At 39.2% G+C, this 18,465-nt stretch overlaps 8 protein-coding genes and 1 non-coding gene across 9 annotated transcripts; 4 read left to right on the top strand and 5 right to left on the bottom strand.

Annotated features, from left to right (window-relative positions):
- Nucleotides 1-112: 112 nt before the first annotated feature.
- On the top strand, nt 113-3,913 carry ECM16 (ATP-dependent RNA helicase ECM16; the record flags this gene model as incomplete). Its single annotated transcript, XM_002494709.1, has 1 exon — nt 113-3,913. One exon carries the CDS (start codon nt 113-115, stop codon nt 3,911-3,913), a length of 3,801 nt encoding a protein of 1,266 aa, XP_002494754.1.
- A 111-nt stretch (nt 3,914-4,024) lies between these two features.
- RSC58 (Rsc58p) lies at nt 4,025-5,644 on the top strand (the record flags this gene model as incomplete). The annotated part of the gene is made up of 2 exons (XM_002494708.1): nt 4,025-4,164; nt 4,237-5,644. 2 exons carry the CDS (start codon nt 4,025-4,027, stop codon nt 5,642-5,644), a joined length of 1,548 nt encoding a protein of 515 aa, XP_002494753.1.
- Nucleotides 5,645-5,719: 75 nt separating this feature from the next.
- SMF3 (putative divalent metal ion transporter SMF3) lies at nt 5,720-7,120 on the bottom strand (the record flags this gene model as incomplete). Its single annotated transcript, XM_002494707.1, has 1 exon — nt 5,720-7,120. The coding sequence occupies one exon, from the start codon at nt 7,118-7,120 to the stop codon at nt 5,720-5,722; it is 1,401 nt and encodes a 466-aa protein (XP_002494752.1).
- Nucleotides 7,121-7,678: 558 nt separating this feature from the next.
- Nucleotides 7,679-11,605, top strand: POM152 (Pom152p; the record flags this gene model as incomplete). Its single annotated transcript, XM_002494706.1, has 1 exon — nt 7,679-11,605. One exon carries the CDS (start codon nt 7,679-7,681, stop codon nt 11,603-11,605), a length of 3,927 nt encoding a protein of 1,308 aa, XP_002494751.1.
- A 186-nt stretch (nt 11,606-11,791) lies between these two features.
- MLH2 (mismatch repair protein MLH2) lies at nt 11,792-13,642 on the bottom strand (the record flags this gene model as incomplete). The annotated part of the gene is made up of 1 exon (XM_002494705.1): nt 11,792-13,642. One exon carries the CDS (start codon nt 13,640-13,642, stop codon nt 11,792-11,794), a length of 1,851 nt encoding a protein of 616 aa, XP_002494750.1.
- Nucleotides 13,643-13,708: 66 nt separating this feature from the next.
- On the top strand, nt 13,709-14,659 carry DPI35 (Dpi35p; the record flags this gene model as incomplete). Its single annotated transcript, XM_002494704.1, has 1 exon — nt 13,709-14,659. The coding sequence occupies one exon, from the start codon at nt 13,709-13,711 to the stop codon at nt 14,657-14,659; it is 951 nt and encodes a 316-aa protein (XP_002494749.1).
- A 79-nt stretch (nt 14,660-14,738) lies between these two features.
- On the bottom strand, nt 14,739-14,811 carry ZYRO0A08756r. Its single transcript has one exon. It is a non-coding gene; the product is annotated as a tRNA-Ala (tRNA).
- Nucleotides 14,812-15,025: 214 nt separating this feature from the next.
- On the bottom strand, nt 15,026-15,277 carry COX12 (cytochrome c oxidase subunit VIb; the record flags this gene model as incomplete). The annotated part of the gene is made up of 1 exon (XM_002494703.1): nt 15,026-15,277. The coding sequence occupies one exon, from the start codon at nt 15,275-15,277 to the stop codon at nt 15,026-15,028; it is 252 nt and encodes an 83-aa protein (XP_002494748.1).
- Nucleotides 15,278-15,502: 225 nt separating this feature from the next.
- RIC1 (Ric1p) lies at nt 15,503-18,442 on the bottom strand (the record flags this gene model as incomplete). Its single annotated transcript, XM_002494702.1, has 1 exon — nt 15,503-18,442. The coding sequence occupies one exon, from the start codon at nt 18,440-18,442 to the stop codon at nt 15,503-15,505; it is 2,940 nt and encodes a 979-aa protein (XP_002494747.1).
- Nucleotides 18,443-18,465: the final 23 nt, after the last annotated feature.

The following is an 18,465-nucleotide window of genomic DNA, read 5'->3' as shown; positions in this document are numbered from 1 at the left end:
AGCTCATCGCATCTTTAAACAAATAGTGAAGAGTAGGGAAAAAGAGTATTCAAGGTATTGCCAAGGAATTTCCGTACTGGTTTGACCACTTTATTTTTCTCAGTGTCAACTTATGGGTACTTATAGGAAGAGGTTTAACGAAAAGGCAAGAGCTGGTCAAATAGCCAAGCAGGATGAGTTGAAAAAAATTAGAAATAAACAGTTTCTAAGGGCTGCAGAAGATGCAGAAGATGCAGAAGATGCAGAAGAGGTGCCGGAGGCATCTAAGGAATCTCAAGGGCCAGATACTAATGCTGAAATTCTGCCGCCTATGAGCCAAGAGGAGAAAGCTTTAAAGAAGCGAAAATTGCAAGAACTATTCACGCCAAAGGAAACAAAGGTCTCTAGGCTCAAGAGGAAAAGACTGGATAAATTCATAGAGCATCAATTGAGGAAAGAGGAAAAAAAAGATATTATGAATAAATTGCAAGACTACAAGATAGATACTTCACTCCTGACCAGTTCTAAAAAATTGGGACATGGTAAGCAGACGAAGAAGGAGGAATTTGAAGAAGCATTAAGCCTGGAGAGGCAAGGCAGAGGTGATGAGGATACGAAGGAAATTTTATATGAGGAGCATGATCAGAAAGATTGGTTTCAAGACCATCCAGAGGATGCTCAGCAAGATGAAAGTGAAAAAAGTGGAGATGAAGATGAAGGTGAAGGTGAAGGTGAAGAAAGAAAATCGGCGTTTGTAGATTTTAGGCCTGCGCAAGGAACTGGTATGGGATTTGGATTCGCGAATGCTAAAGTAGTCCATAAACACAAGGCTCCTAAGAAAAAATATCATTGGAGAACACTAGTGGAAATGGAAGAGAAAAGGAAACATGGTATAGAGGATGAAATGGATTTTGCGTCTAGTGGTAGTGACTCGGAGGATAAGTCTTCTGAAGAGGACTCTGGAGACGAGGACTCCGGAGCTGATGACGAAGAAGAAGTGCAAGAACATGCCGAAGTTGATAAAGAGGAGAACGCTGAGGTATCTGATAGTTCTGAAGAGCATCAAGAAGAAAGCTCTGATGGCGAAAGCGAGAGTAGTGAACCAGTCAATCCAGAAGAACTTGCAGCGGAAAGACAGACAACCGCTGATACTTTCAAAGAATGGGCTAATGAGCAAATAAGAGAAATGGATGGAGGAAATGTTGATGTGGAGATGCCCTCATTGGACTTCAAGTATGAGCCAATTGTGAGGGAGGAAGATTTAGATGATGGATTAGGTTCTGAAGATGTTCCCATAGATGAATCTTCTAAGAGGAAGGCATTTTATGTACCAGTAACAAGACCTGAAGAAATTCAGGCCGTTAGAATGCAGCTTCCTGTCTTTGGTGAAGAACACAAAATTATGGAAGCTATACATCATAATGATGTAGTTATCGTCTGTGGTGAAACTGGTTCAGGTAAGACGACCCAGGTTCCGCAATTCATGTACGAATCTGGATTTGGATCTCCCGAATCTCCTGACCATCCTGGTATGATTGGTGTTACTCAGCCAAGAAGAGTTGCTACAGTGGCCATGGCTAATCGTATATCTAATGAGCTGGGTGATCACAGCGACAAGGTCGCATATCAAATAAGGTTCGATTCCTCTGTCAAAGACGACACAAGGCTTAAATTCATGACCGACGGTGTTTTGCTCAGGGAAATGATGCATGATTTTAAATTGTCTAATTATTCATCTATCATTATCGATGAAGCACATGAAAGAAATATCAATACTGATATTCTTATTGGTATGCTTAGCCGTTGTGTAAAGCTGCGTGCCAGGGAACATGCCAAAAACCCTGAACAAAATAAGAAACTTAAGTTGGTTATCATGTCGGCAACTTTGAGGGTTGCTGATTTTAGCGAAAATCTTTCACTGTTCTCAACACCACCTCCAGTCCTGAATGTAGAGGCAAGGCAGTTCCCCGTATCTGTGCACTTTAACCGCCGTACTCCCTATAATTATGTTGATGAGGCTTTCAAAAAGACTTGCAAGATTCATCAAAGGCTTCCACCAGGCGCCATCTTAGTGTTCTTGACGGGACAACAAGAAATCAACCATATGGTCAAAAAGCTCAGGAAAGAATTTCCTTTCCCCAAAGACACCAATAATATCGGCAGGAAAGATATGCAGTCATCATCTTCTAATGTAAAGGTTAGCTCTAAAAATGTGGACTTGGAGGCCGAAGATATAGATTTAAGCGTCAAAGTTGTAGATGAAGATAATATGGGGTACATCGAAGGTGATAGAGGTGAAGACGAAGAGGAAGAGGAAGAGGAAGAAGGTTTTGAAGAGACATTAGAGGAAAATCAAACCCCCAATGATCCGCTTTATGTTCTGCCGCTATATTCTTTATTGTCAACGAAGGAGCAAATGAAAATTTTCAAGGAACCCCCTGCCGGTTCAAGATTGTGCGTAGTGGCGACTAACGTTGCTGAAACCTCGTTAACCATTCCAGGTGTTAGATATGTGGTGGATTGTGGTAGATCCAAGGAGCGTACTTACAATGAATCGAATGGTGTGCAAAGTTTTGAAATTAATTGGATTAGTAAAGCAAGTGCAGATCAGAGATCTGGTAGAGCAGGTCGTACAGGACCTGGTCATTGCTACCGCATATACTCTTCAGCTGTTTTTGAAGAAGACTTTGAACAGTTTTCACGCCCAGAAGTTCTTCGAATGCCAGTCGAAAGTGTGGTATTGCAGATGAAAAGTATGGCAATTCAAAATGTCATCAATTTCCCATTTCCGACTCCTCCAGATCCAAGAACTTTATCGAAAGCTGTCAAACTTTTGCAATACTTGGGAGCTCTTGATTCTAGAGAGAAAATTACAGAGGATGGTAAAACAATGAGTTTGTTCCCTCTTTCACCAAGATATTCGAAGATTTTGCTGGTTTCTACAGAACATAATTGTTTGCCTTATGCGATCTCCATCGTGAGTGCACTTTCAGTTGGTGATCCTTTCTTGAAGGAGCATGAAATTGGTTTGGACTTTGAAAATTCTGATAGTGAAGAGGAAGATAGTGATCAAAAGAAACTGCTACGTCAACGTTATTACAAGAGCAAAGCCAAGTTTAGCAAACTGGACAAGCAATCAGACGTATTCCGTCTTTTAAGCGTGGTGAGTGCCCTGGATTTCATTCCAGAGAAAGAAAAGGCGTCATTTATGCGTCAGAATTTCTTGAGAGCCAAATTTCTCGAAGAAATTGCCAAATTACGCAAGCAACTCACCTATATCATTAAATCTAATACTACTCAGGAGAACGTTGCCGCTCGTGTAGTTGATCAAGATCTTAAATCAGATCTGCCGACTGAATTACAACTGAAGATGTTGAAACAAATGATCTGTGCTGGTTTTGTCGATCAAGTGGCTATAAGAGCGGATTATTTGTTCCCCGAAGATGTTAAATTAACGAACAAGATGACCATTATCAACATTCCATATGTTAATGTGCTGGCACCCAAATCACCAGAAATGGAGGAAAACTTTGTATACATTCACCCAACTTCTGTCTTATCCAATTCGGGAGAATCTCCGCCAAAGTTCCTAGTTTTCCATTCCCTACATCAAGGTAATAGCAGCCGTACAAGGATGAATACATTATGTGACATCAAGAGTACACCATTAGCTAATATCGCTGGCAAAGGTTCATTGCTCACTTACAGTAAACCTTTGACGGGTAAAGGGCTAAATACTATTACCGTGTCGCATAAAGAGAGGTACTGTTACGTGGTTCCTCGATTTGGGTCATCGGTGGACAGCGATTTGAGTATTTCTTGGGATCTGAACCCTATAGCCGTTCATCAGGTTAAAGAGAATGGTCAATGGATAGTGAAAAAATTCATTACGAATAAAAATTTTGAAGAAGAGAGAAATAAGCATAACCAATGATTGGGGAAAATTAGCCGCCTGCATAAAGATAAATATAATATAGTATAATACAATATAATATAGAATTTAATACCACTTCTATGTACCCGTACCAAGTGATATTATGCTCATATGGCTTTTCGGCATGAGCTCAAGAAACAGTCAAGTTCAACTATCTCTAAAAATGATAATAAGGAACTAATAGTGCATACGCCGCCAAAGATGACAGAGTTCTCGGAGGTATTATCCAGTATACATGCTATTTTGAAAGTGTATGTTTTTCTTTTCCCCTTTTTTTTTCCAGACGAACCGTTCAGAATACTAACTTTAATCTAATGTTTTAGAGCATCCTCCAAATGCAAGGTTTTGGATGAAAGTTTCCCAGCTAAATTCTTTGACCCTAACCCAGATAAAATCTTTGATTCTTACTATAAGTTCATTAAAAATAGGAGTAATAATGAAGGGATCATCAAAAATGAGGATAAATTAGCAATGACAACAATTTCACAACAATTTGAAACGGGAGAATATTCAGCAGAACGCGGTGGATTTTACAGATTATACCATGATATAAACTTAGTTTGTATGATGTTAATTCATTACTACCCTCAAGGAACTAGAAATTACCAAATGGTGGACAAGTTTAGTAAGTTCGCTACGGAATTATTGCTAAGAGAATGTTACAGAGTGGGGGTTTCTTTGATGCAAATCGATCCTGAAGAATATGCAAGTAAGCCAGAGGAGAAAACTGAACTAGATAGGATAGTAGCACGAGATTTCATCAAGATATCCACTAATTACAAAGTACCTATTGCTAAGACTTATCACATCAAGACGAAAGAATCAGAACTTTTCTCCTCTATTATAGGTAAGTCTAGCCTTGATAGAAGGCCGCAAGAGTTGCCTAACAGCAACTTTGAAATCAATAAAATTATCCTCCAGAGTAATATGTGTGAGGATGCACCAAGGCTAGGATTCGTGGCCGCCAACACTAGTAATGTGCCAGATCCTACTTTACCCCCCACTGAAATGATGACGAGATTTTTACATCCTAATTGGTATGCTTTACCTACAACGATGTGGTTAGAATATGGTGACTACAAATCGTGGGTTCCTTCGTTCAACGAAAATGGGACAGTGATAGATTCCACCACAAAAGGGATAATTTGGTTGGAAAGAGTAGGTTACATGGAGGCATTTTCCAACGGCAACGAAGAGAAGGAAAACGAAAAAGAAGAGGAACAGAATGACAAAACTGAGAAAAAGGAAGAGTCTGAGGCTGACGATTCTGAATCTAAAGAACCTGAAACCACTAAGCCTGCTGAAGAGGATGATGCTTCAAAGGATGTACCTTCGGAAAATGGGAAGCCGCAAGAAGTTTCTGATTCTGAACCACCAGTGATTAAATTGCAAAATCTTTTGCAGTGGTCTCCAGCTAATAGTTTGGACGAAGAGTCCATATCCAGTTTCAAGGAGGGATCACAGTCTCAATTAATCTCCAATACCCTTTTACAGATCCAAAAGATGAGGAAGACTAGAATAAAGAATAAGATAACCAAGCCATCTGTGGAGGAGACGAGACTTTATAATAAGACAAGACGTCTAATGAAAGAAGTTATTTTGGCCAAGCAGACTTCTGGACTGCCGATGAATCATTGCAGATCATTCCCAGTACTGCAGGCTAATTACAATGGTAGTGTACCTGTGGTAAGGACCCAACCAACAAGAAAGAGAAAACACAAGAGGGTGTAAAAACAGAATAGAACATAAAAAAATAAAAAAAATTAACTAACTAATAATGTAACATCTGTATCCATATATATGCATTCAAAAATGAACATCAGCGCCAAGTAGGAAAGAAATTACCAAGTAGCAATTCAAGCTGCCGATAAGAGCCCAAATGATCACTGAGGTGGCTGTGAGCCAAGTGCTATTAGTGAAATCGACGTATTCTTCTTTGTTCGAAATTAGTGCAGTGTTTTCACCAGGCTCTTGTCTTTCATCCACTGATTTTGGTACAGTCATCAATTTTCTGTTGGCAGTGAAATAGATCAATGGTGCTGATACTATTGGTAAAATTAGAGATAAAACCACTTGAGAAAAATTCAAAATATCCGATATACCATGCTGTCCCATGGTTAGAGTTACAATTAGACAGGGAACAACCGCCATCATTCTAGTGCAAATTCTAATAGCCCATGGTGGTAATGACCATTGCAAAAATCCTTCAGATACAACCTGACCTGCCAAGGTGCAAATGATACCAGCCGACTGACCAGAGAAGATCATTGCCCAGGCAAATATAAGACCAGCAGCAGGTGAAATGTATTGTACCAACAGGCGGTAGATTGATAATAAGTCGGCATCAGCAGCTTCAGGCTGACCGTAAAGGGTGGCACCCGCTACAATTAAAATTGCAGAATTAACAAAGGTAGCAATTAGGAAAAGTGAAATGATCAACTCGGCGTAGGAATAGTTGAGAGAATAATTTATAGCTCTTAAACTTGGACGATCTTGTACCTTACCATAATGCTTTATATCGTAATCTTGTAATCTTGGCTTAACCAAAGATGATCCCAGATATAAAGAGTGTGGCATAACAGTAGCTCCCAAAATACCCAAAGAAATGTATAAAGCCTGTTGATCCTTGAAGATAATTGTCGAGGGCATAAATCCTCTGAACAATTCAACTTTGTTAGGTACTGAAATCTTGAATAGTTCTAGAATAAAGCACGTAACTGTACCTACGACTAGAAGGCTCACGAATATTTCAAAGATTCTAGTCTTTTTCATTGATCCAACATCCGGACTATAGAACATCAAGATGGCTAATACATCTAACACCGTTAGGACGACCCCCCAAGTCAAAGGAATACCAAATAAAATCTCCAAGGCGATAGCAGTACCCACGACTTCGGCTAAATCCGTAGCTATAATGGCCAGTTCGGCAAAGAAATAAAGGGTAAGGTTCAGTCGCCTAGGCAAATGTCTACGGCAGTTCTCTGCTAAATCATGACCAGTAACGGTTCCTAGTTTAACACATAGGCATTGTAACACGACGGCAAACAAATTTGAAATGAAGACAGATGAGAGTAACACGTATTTGAACTGCGCACCACCTGATACACTGGTCGAGTAATTGCCCGGATCCATATATGCCACACTGACCAGAATACCAGGGCCTATAAACTTAACAAATTTAGATATTGCTTGCAAAGTACCAGACATTGTGCCCGGTTGTTAAAGCTTTCAGAACTCGAGTACCAGCTTGATGGGTGTATTCATCCAGTGTTAGTGAGTTGCGAGTAACCTTTTATCTAAAAGGTGCACCTTTGAACGATGAGATGTTTATCCCATGTGATTAACATGTGATGAGATCGTGGAAATCAACTAGAGATATATCCAATAGTTGAAGGTAATGCTAGATATCACAATCCATAGGCTCCTCAGTTCTTTATTTTGACCTCTTGTATGATTGCCCATCCGATAGCATATCGCTCATCCATATTGGGCTCTATTTGTAGCCATTGAGTCCTGAAAATTTGTAGTAAGGTAAAATAAACTCCTGAAAATGCGAATTAGAGCTCAGATAGTATCAATACGAGCTCCTTCAGGAATAATTCGACCTTTTCTTGTAGCTCATCGTCTTTTTGGTTGAAATTTTTCATAGTCTCACGGTTAACGAACCTGAAAATCTATAAACATCTTTAAAAGCACTTCGAACCTTTAAAATACCACTAGTATTGACAAGATTCCAGATCCAGGGTTGGACTTTGAGTCGCTGTAATGGATCGAGACTTCTTCCTGAATACAACAACACCGAGAGGTAACCATTGGATAGGGGCTACTTCTTCGTATCGAACACAGCATAATGGTACCACTTCACAACGACGTTTCCAGCCAACTACCAATTCATCAAAGGAGTTCAAATTTGGATCATTACCTGAGGTGAAAGCCAAGAAACCAAAGCAGGCGTCTGATGTAGACTACAGCTCATTACCACTTATATCACCAGAAGTACTTGATGTATCCAGACAGAGGTTTTTGGCGCTATTGGTATTTATCATTATTCAAAGTTACAAGGCTTATGATCTTTTCCTGTTAAAGACTGGATTGCCAGTGATTGGATTATTATCAACTAGCTCTTGGTTCAACTTTGTTTCCAAATATGTGGTAGTTGATGCCATGTTTTTATATTTCCTACCAAGTTTCAAGATCCCCAAATTGACATTTCAGCCATGGATGGTCCTTCTACAAATCCTCTGCATGTGGGTTATTACATTCTTTATCTCTACTGAACATGACTTTTCCATATTTACAGGTGCTATTACTTTGCTATGGAGGTTCAACAATAAGGAAGTTAGTCTAAGTGGATCATCAGTAAGTCATCGTAAACTGATGGATTCATCTGCTCATTTTAAAGGTGCAATGACTATCAAGATCTTACCAGAGAATACGGCAATGCTAAATCCGTCGCATGAGTCCTATTGTTTGCCACAAGACACAGATCTACTCCCAGAGGGTCATTTGAAAGTTCCCATTAGAATTAATTCTACGTCTGATATCCAATTGATTCAATTGGAATACAGAGATTTATACACGAATGGTGTGGAATTGAGAAATTTGACTGCTAAAGATTTCAAAGTGGTTAACGATCCATCAGCACTTTTGAGTAAGGATCATCTTTCGATGAAAGGAATCGTGGATACAAATAGTATAAAATACGTGGAGCTTCCGTTGAACGAAATTGGTTTTTATCAGATTAAAAGAATCATAGATTCCAAGAATTTCTCCCTCAAAGTTTACCATTCGCATTTGATAGTTTCACACTGTCCCGTTGCCACAATAGCAGGTGCAGGAAGCTTTGATAGATGTATTGGAGATTCTGATAAATTGACGATTGAACTGCAAGGTGTACCTCCAATGAGATTAGGTTACTCAAAGGCAGTTGGTGGTCAACAACATACTTATTTGGATTCCAATCTACAGCCAGAATACTTTGAATCACCTTTGCAGTCTACACCAAGACATATGTTCTCTAGTGGAGATCTTGAGGATCTGAGATGGGCAAGAACACATCCAGTGACAATTAGTTTGGATTTACCCGTGACTCAAGAAGGTCTTTACAATTATCGCATCGATAGATTGGTAGATGGTTTGGGTAACGTCATGGACTTTACCAAGATTCCTGAAAGTGTGCAAAAGGAAAATGGAGTTTCCTACAATTTCAAAGTTCATGGAATCCCAAGAGCATCTTTGGAAGAGAAATTTGATCCAAATTCATCTACGAAAAAATCAATCTCTGTGAATTTTGAACAGATCCAAGATTGGGGAGCTGCAACACCTTACTGGGCCAAAATATCACATGTGGCAGCTGATGGTGGTGCCCAGACCTTTAACGTATCGACAAATTCTTTGTCTCATGGTTTCCAAGCAGATCTACCTGGCACTTATAAATTGGATTCTGTGGGTTCTACGTTCTGCCCTGGTGTAGTCATTGGTAAGTCGAGTGTTTTAGTTACAAAACCCATTCCACCAGAACTAGAGGTGAACTCGACACCAATTTTAGACCAATGTGTCGGACAAGTAGGTTTGAACTTTGATTTAACTTTCACAGGTGTGCCTCCATTTTATTACAGAGCATTCATCTACAGAATAGAAAATGGGAAACGCAAGCTTTATGACACAAAGAAGTACACATCACAAGGCACTAGGAATCAATTTAGTTATAGTCCTACCAGTGAGGGCAATTACGAAATTGTATTCGATGAGTTGTCCAACCAATTGTTCAGTGAACCAATATCCTTGATTCCACGTGAAAAGTACACTTTCAAAACTTCAATGAGAGTGAAACCTAGTGCCGTTTTCAAAAACATCAATGAAAAGAAATTATGTTTGGGCGACCAAACCAAGGCACCCGTGAAGTTGAATGGTGAACCACCTTTCTATGTGAAGTACGATATCTTCGAAACCTCTTCCAACAAGAGGAAGACCTACGAAGTTAAGGATATTCAATCCAATGACTACGACATAAATCTGCCCAAATTTGACTTGGGTGGTGATTACATCATGTCCCTCGTCTCTGTAAAGGATTCTTCAGGATGCCTCGTTGGACTAAGTGAGCCCGATGTGATGATCAAAGTCAGAAGAGATGTGCCTTCAGCGTCATTTAACTTATTGGAAAACGCAAATTCAATTAAGATTAAACAAGGCTCTCTTGCTGAAATTCCTATCAAGTTGGCTGGTGAGGCACCTTTCACTGTTAAATTTCAGCACCTAAACCACGAAGGTGAAGTGTTGGGAGTTTATGAATCGAGATTTAACTCCAATTACAAACCCTCTTTGAAAGTTAGTAAGGAAGGATCCTATAAGTTGCTTGAAATGCACGATTCCTATTGTAGTGGTAAGATTGATAATGAAAATTTCCAATTCAAGGTTTCATTTTTGGATAAACCAAACTTTTCTGTCATAGAAAATGCAAAGACTAATAAACTTTCTGCTATAACATTTTCCAAGGAACAGGTGTGTCAAGGAAGAGAAAGTACCATTGATTTATCTCTATCAGGTTCACCTCCGTTTATTTTAAGATACGATATTATCGCCCCCAATGGCTACACTTCCTCCGATAGTATACAAGTTGCAACCAAATATGCCGCCATCAAGTTGCCCAACCAGGAACCAGGGGAATACACGGCTGTGATCAATGCTCTATTCGATGCTAATTACGGTGAAGATGATTTTGCCAGGGCAGGGTCTCCATATGAAGAGGTATTTGTTAAGCAAACTGTGAATCCAACACCTTATGTTACTTTTGCTGATATGGGCAAAACCTATAGAACTTGCTCTATCAATGTGCAAGAAGATACACTGTCATTAGAACCTATTAAATTGAAGTTTGTGCAAGGTGTGGCCCCATTCTCAGTAACTTTTAGCATATATCATGAGAGCAAAGGTAGATCTGATCAATTCACTTTGGAAGACGTGGATCCTGCTAATTTCCCCTACCATAAACTATATGAGAATTTGAAATTGGGTAATCATGTCGTTACTATTGAAAAGGTGGTTGATGCTAATGGTTGTACAAATGATTTGATTGCTACTCAAAATAATCACGTCTTAATATCTATTACAGATGTGCCCAAGATTCATTTGCTAGATCCTACGGCAGAGTATTGTGTGGGTGATTACGTTGCATATCAATTGAACGGTGTAGCTCCTTTCTCAATCAGATATGAATTCAACCAAAAGCAGTTGAAGCTCAAGGAATATACTTCACAATTTGTTAGAATTGCTTCAGAACCTGGTATTATCTCTATTGCCTCCATTGAAGATTCCATTTCGCAATGTGTGGTTAACTTCACCACTCCAAGTATGAAGAAAGAATTCGAAAAACTTTCTCTTTTGGTTCATCCTCTTCCATCCGTGACTGTTTCTAGGGGTAAGAATATTATCGAAGATATCCATGAGGGAGATCAAGCAGAAATTATCTTCACATTTGAAGGTAATCCACCATTTTCTCTGACTTACGTTAGAACCGAAGAAGCTGAAGGTAGTAAAGGAAGAGGAATTCCTCAAGTTGTCGAAACTCACAAGGTTACTGATATATATGCATACGAATACAGGGTCGTCACTAGTTTGCAAGGTACTTATCAAGCTATAGAGGTGTCAGACGCCTTCTGCTTTGCCAAGAATGATGCCTACTTTAGCAGCTAAGTGATAGATATACTTGATTAGAATCAAGAAATGCACACAATAAATAATCATGGAAAAGACGGTGACCTACTTAATGTAGTTAGCTATTGTACAATATAATCTATTAAATGTAGAAATGTTACATTATCTCTGCTATTCGTTAATTTCATATATATTCAAATTCAAACCATATGCGTACTCCGTAAACTAATGATTGGCCCGAGCTTCTGTTGTGTAAACACCACCATGTGAACGTGACCTTATATATGTCGTAAGCCATTCTGAAGGATTTCCTCTACGTGATAGCCAATTCATTTCTTGGTCGTAGGTACATGAGGAATAATGAGGAATTTCAAAGATTTCCGTTGTAGTCTCATTGTTTGTAAGTTCAGAGAAATTGTAGATAGATCTCTTAAGTATCGCTTCTTCATCCTTCTGGTCTTCCTCGGCGCTAACCAAGGTAGTATCTTCCAGAGAATGCCCAAGGTCAAATTCTTCACATTGCTCTTTTTCTGTTTTATCTAATTTGCGAACCTTGTTCATTGGTCGATGACCATCCATAAAGTTCTCTTTACTCTTGGTCGGCGATGAAGTCCACCTCTTGGTGGGCAGAGAATGAGTTTGGTTAGTATGACGATTATGGCTGCCATATTTGAAAGCTCTCCTCAGTTTGGCCGTCATAAATGGGTTTGAAATAGATAATTCCTTAGAGATCTCCAGATCCTCGTTTTCAAATGAAGTTTCCTTGTAGTTATAGGTTAGAGAAGATGGCAAATCGTCCATGCTGCTTTGAATATCCTGGGAATTTGGATCATTAATATCATCGTCGTCTAACAAAGTATGCGTCCACTCCCCTTCATTCGAAACCATTGATCCTGCCGTTAAAGGCCTCCTAATTTGAGAATGCGAATTCGCTTTAGTCTGTTCCTCAGCGGTTAAAACAGATTCCTTGTGAACATTGAGCTTCAATTCCTGCATGATATGGCCAAGTAATGCTCTTCTCATGTTATTCAGCAGACGGTCAACATCTTTTATCAAAACGTCATTTTTTTCAGGTTCAACATTCACATCTCCAATATTCATAACACTACGGAGGTTCAAGTACCATACCATGGGGTCAAATAATTGCAACTGATGGTAAAGGGAATCGATCAGCTCATTGATACTCTTACCAAAAGAAAGCTCTAAAGATAGAGGGCGTCCATTAAACGAGAGAAATTTCTTTGGTTTTTTGATATTATCAAGATCTTCTTCACCACCATGTGGCAGCATCCGCGGCAAAATTACATCTATCTTGGTAGACCTGTCAATGAGAATGCCTAGTTCTTCAAAGAAGGTATGACCATGGGTATTTCTTAGACGTGCAATTGATGAAAGAATCTTAATTTTGGTAAATTTTGTATCGTGAGACTGTTGTAACTCTCTTTTTACTACCAAACCATTCTTATCCAAACTAATCAAGTAGAAATGAAAACGTATTGATCTGTAATCTAACGAGTAGTGATCTATCAGCGTCTTACAGTTTCCGATTTGCTTGAAGGGTTTGGCACTAGTTTTCAAGTGTCTAGCTCTCAAACCTCGAAACAATCTCCTTAGAACTAGGGTAGTTCCCTGTAGATATGGGATTCTTGTAATCTTTGAGTTCTTTATGGAACCATCTCCATTGACAAACCACTTCTCACCTACTGCATCTTTTCTACACTTTGTAATAACTTCCATAGAGCCTTCAGCTTTACAAAGAGATGCCAATGAGAATAGCGCTTGTCCTCTAAATCCCAATGTACTAACCTGTGCGATCTCCTGCGGGTTGGAAATCTTTGAAGTAGTGTGGTTCAAACACATTAGCTGCCTACCGGCCCCATCAATACCTGAGCCATCATCTCTGACCCTAATATACTCAGAACCGCTAGTTTGTTCATCGATATCAATGTATATATTCTTAGCGCCTGAGTCTATAGCATTGTCAATAAGCTCTTTGACAGCAGATATGGGACTAAGAATCAGTGGACTAGATCCAATTTTACCGCTAGCATCGAAGTTGATAGGTTTAATGGCCATTAGAGAGAATTTCTTGCATAGTGGTGACCAGCGCTTAAATGAAGTTTAAAGGTTCGGGATCCTTTAATGATGATGATCAATAGAATATATAGCTGTCAAAGAAACACACAAAGATCGATGACTTGGCCCAAACGGATTCCTATAATTAGTTGGACTTCCAAGCTAAAACCTCCAGTACCGAAAGTGATCACCTTCGATGCCTACAACACTCTTTACTCGACAACTTTACCGGTAATGGAACAGTATGGTTTAGTGGGCAAAAAGTATGGTATTGAAGCAGATCCACAGCAATTGACTCAAAATTTTGTAACGGTATTCAAAGAATTGAAATCACAGCACCCAAATTATGGCAAGACTACTAGAATTTCTGCAAACGACTGGTGGTGTCTATTGATCCAAGGCGTTTTCCAACCTTTGAGCCCACCAAGAGAGATGGTTGATGAAATTCTAACCAGATTCGAGGGATCTGGGGCCTACGAAGTACTACCAGATGTCAAATCGTTTCTACAAAAGGTTAAATCTCAATACCCAGATGTCATCATGGGTATAGTAAGCAATACTGATCCTGTTATGTATACTCTGCTGAAGAACATTGGACTCTATGAGTACTTCCAAGGTCACATCTACTTATCCTACGACTTGGAAGTTAAGAAACCTGGAAAGGAGATATTTGAGAGAGCTCTCGAGGATATTGTTAGCAAGAATCCAGAATTGAAGCGTATCTCCAACTTGGCATCGAGATGTTGGCACATCGGCGATGAAGAAGTTAATGATATGTTAGCTGCATCAAATGTTGGATGGAATGGTATACTTTTGGATAGGGTTAACAAGTATGGATACTTATCAGAATCATTCGATAAAGTACAAAGAACTGAACACCATCTTTCCATAGATAAGATCGACGGTAACTCTGAAGAAGTTTACCGACAAAGTATTTCACAAACTGACATCGTACAGGCGAGTGAAAGAACTTTTATAGCTTCAAATTTTGAGTCCTTGAAAAGGATGTTGTTATAGCCAGAATAAATATTTGAATCGAGAAGAATCTACTCTAAAGAGATTACTGTTGCATTTTGCAAAAAGATATGTCTCTTAATGGACACAACCGGATTCGAACCGATGACCTTCTCCTTGCAAGGGAGACGCGCTACCAACTGCGCCATGTGCCCATAAAACGCTTGTAGGAAAGCAAAGTTTTATGATGGATGCTAATCAATGAATATAATCACATTACAAATAGAAGAATATCATAATAGTATGTAGTTAACTACTAGTAATAAATAGCTTTAGAATATTTTTTCGAATTCGTAAATATTTGTCTACGTTCTTTGTCTCTCTCTGCCTCTTTTTTTTTTGCCTCTCCACTGCTATTAGACGGTGAATTCATGGTTGGATATCACCAGCAAAGATACCTTTTTCTCTCTGTTCATCCCACTTGTCAACCCAGTCAACTGGACATAGGGAGGAGTAAGTTCTCCAGAAAACCTTGCAAGGAGCAAACTCTTCACCCTTCATGTTAATACACTTGTGGTAGTCCACATATGATTGCCAACAGTGTCTAGTTTGATTTTGATTTGGAAATCTTGGGTCGAAACCAACGGTGTGAAGAGGAGAGCCACCTTTTTCGTCAGACATTTCTTAAATTTCTTTCCTTAAACTTTTAATTAAAGATCTCAGAAATAGAGCCCTTAATCATTCAATTATTTGCTACAAGTTTGCTTGTCAAGAGGATCGCATTTTTTTCCACCTCGTTATTCCTTCCATCGATCGCCTTGTTGAAGGAAATAATGAAAAATTTCAATTGTACACCATTGGCCGACGATCACGTGATAAACAACACGATCTGACGATAGTCGGCGGCTATTCTGAGGAAGATGGATTTATCATTTGTAATGCTTCCTGTACTAGATTGGTGTTGTTGCCCTTGTCTAAGGCCTTGAGCAGTCGCATCAGCTGGAAGCACATATCCCATGAATCGGCAGCAAGCGTGCTGTCTGTAGCGTTAGCTGCACTGGTAACGAGCAATCTCAAGACACTTAGCATCATATCTTGGTCTTCAATCACATCTGCCACTGTGTCGTCACCGCTTCTCAAATCTTCCATAAAATCTGTCTTGTCGTAATTGAGAAACACTAGCAGAAGAACACCTAGAATCTTGGCGTCTTTACCTTCGAGACATTTAGCTAATAAATCTTTGGGAGTCATTTGCAATTTCGAAAACAAAATGTTCCAATGTTTCGTTTCTATCTTTCTCAGACTGTTACTGACTATTTCTAGCATATTGCTGTGTCCGCTAATAGCCGTACCTTCATTATCACACAATTTAACTAGTGGCAATATACCATCTAGAGACTCATTAGTTAAAATGTTGGTAGACAATATTTTTTCCAATGCAAAATTGTAATGCCTCAACGATCCGTATTCCATCATGATATCTTGAGCACTTACACCGAGTGCAATCTTAGCCTTTATCATCTGATCCAAGTAAATCTTGTGCTTAATGACAAGTTTTACGTAGTTGGGTTGAAAGATGCAATGCAGGCCATGTATGGTAGCGGATTCTGGTGTCAGAGACACTGGATAAAAATCTTCAATGGGAGACGATAAAAGAGCTGGTAAAGATTCGTAAAGATCATCCATTTTGTAGATGAGAACGCTCTGGTTCTTTACTAAAAAGATATCTTCACCAACTAGATCGATAATACGTTCCACGTCACGGAGGACCACTTGTGACCTCCAACCTCCATGTTCTTTATCCATTTTGATGAGTTTGTTTCTAGACAAATACACCAATCCTTCCTTATGGTTAGTAATCCAGTTGATTTTATCCGTCAATGGGATCTCTACTTTCATCTGTTCGTAGAATTTCTTTATCACATTTAGACCAGACCAGTGCATGGTAGAAATCACTGCGAACACCATGATTTGATGGCTAGTCACCAGTACAATATCCGCTGTACGAAAGAACTTCTCGCCGTACTTGTCAACTTCTTCACCATCGCGAGCCTTTACTCTAAGTAATCTGTACCTAACGGCAGTATTCACATGAAAACTTTGTAACTGTTCATGAGATGGCAATTCGTACTCCCATAGACGGTACTTCTCAATTTCTGAAGTGTCTAAATCCTGCAATGGGAAACGGAAGCATCGCACGACGTGACTACAATCTTCTTGTTTAATGTGACACACCAAATATGTGGAACCCAACCAATGCATGTCGATGATGGTTATATCTCTGAAGCAGTACCATGAATTTGTTTCCATGTTTTGAAGCAGCAAAACGCTCTTATTTGCCACATAAACCGCTGACATCTTGAAAGTGGGATTCACTCTAAAGAGACTTATGCAATTGTTAATAGTGGATGTAGGTAATTTGATAGTGTTCAAAAATTGTTGATTAGTTGAATTATCTATTGGAGGTGAATAAATGGCAATATCGTTATTACTATTTTGCAAAGCATATCCCCGTTGAAATCTATTATCTGAGAAAGTTTGAGGCAATTCTTCCCATAAATCCCACATCTCGTATTCACCACTATGTGTAACAATAACTAGGATTTTATCCACACAGGTGAAACTAGAGTGATCATAACTTTGGCGCTCATCGTTATCTTGATCGTCGTCATCATCAGATGCTGTGCAGGACAGTAGGTTACCATACTGTGAATAGAATCTTATCGAACCTGCTTGTGTAATAATCAAAAGAGTACTATTGTTCAATTTACCACACGTTTTGATCTGGGACCCGATATTCCATTTACCGCCTATCTTGTCCGATACCGGATCGTAGTACAAAATAGTTTGGGTGAAAGCTAATACCATTATCCCATTCATTTCGAAGCAATTAAGCAATTTTTCTCCAATCCGAAGTTCAGTATCTTTATGTATCTGGCTTGAAATGCCAAGACGATGCACTAGGATGGACAAATCTTCATTTTGTGAGACTACCATTACTTGACCACGGACAATACATATTTTTTTTCCATCAATCAGCTCAACCAGGTAAGTATCCTTTAATTTGAAATCAATCATTGTCAGTTGTTGCAAACCATGTGGGAAAAGCAGCAGCAAACTCTCTTCAGCTTTACCATCCCCTGTATCTGATAGTCTTTTAAATCCAATCATGTCTAAAACTGGATAATCAAATTTAAGGACCACTTTAAGTCGAAGTTCCAATTTCTTTAGAGGTAACTCATCTGTACTATCCTGTGAACTGGTTAAGAATTGTAGGAATCCAGTTTCCTTGGTAACACAGTAGCCATTTTGAATTATCTTGGAAGATTTATCCTTCTCAAAAACGGTCAAAGTGTCGTCATCTAAATTTTCGTCATATTCTTGATGATCTTCATCTTGGAGGTTAGCTAAGTCCACTACTGGGATACCATAGTTTTTAAAAGTAGTCATATTGGTGCAATTCTTTAATATCTGATAAGTTAGCAAAGCATTCTTCTCAGTTGCCACATGAAATATAATCTTGCCCTGATGTCCTATTAAATTTTCCACTTCCTTCTCAGAGATCAATCCCTCAACAGCTTCTTCGAGGGCATCAGACCTTGTCAGGAACTTGTTAGGTCCAAATTCTGCAATTGATTCAGCAGTTCTCTCATGGCTAGCGACTAAAGCCATTGGTCTCAAGTTGTAAACTAAGACTCGTGCTGGTGTCAACATTATCAAAACATTAACCTGTGCCAACGATTCAACTTGTAGAATATCATTATTATTGAACTCCGGTAGATCTACTACGCTGTTGCTGATTCGCAACCTTTGAGGTGGTTGAAGGGGCCAAATGTGCTTGCTCATAGTGGGATCAATACCAACGTTAA

The sequence above is a fragment of the Zygosaccharomyces rouxii genome, assembly GCF_000026365.1.
Source record: "Zygosaccharomyces rouxii strain CBS732 chromosome A complete sequence".
NCBI classification, from domain to species: Eukaryota; Fungi; Ascomycota; class Saccharomycetes; order Saccharomycetales; family Saccharomycetaceae; genus Zygosaccharomyces; species Zygosaccharomyces rouxii.
The sequence above is the reverse complement of the archived record's forward strand: the minus strand, read 5'-3'. Positions and strand labels throughout refer to the sequence as shown.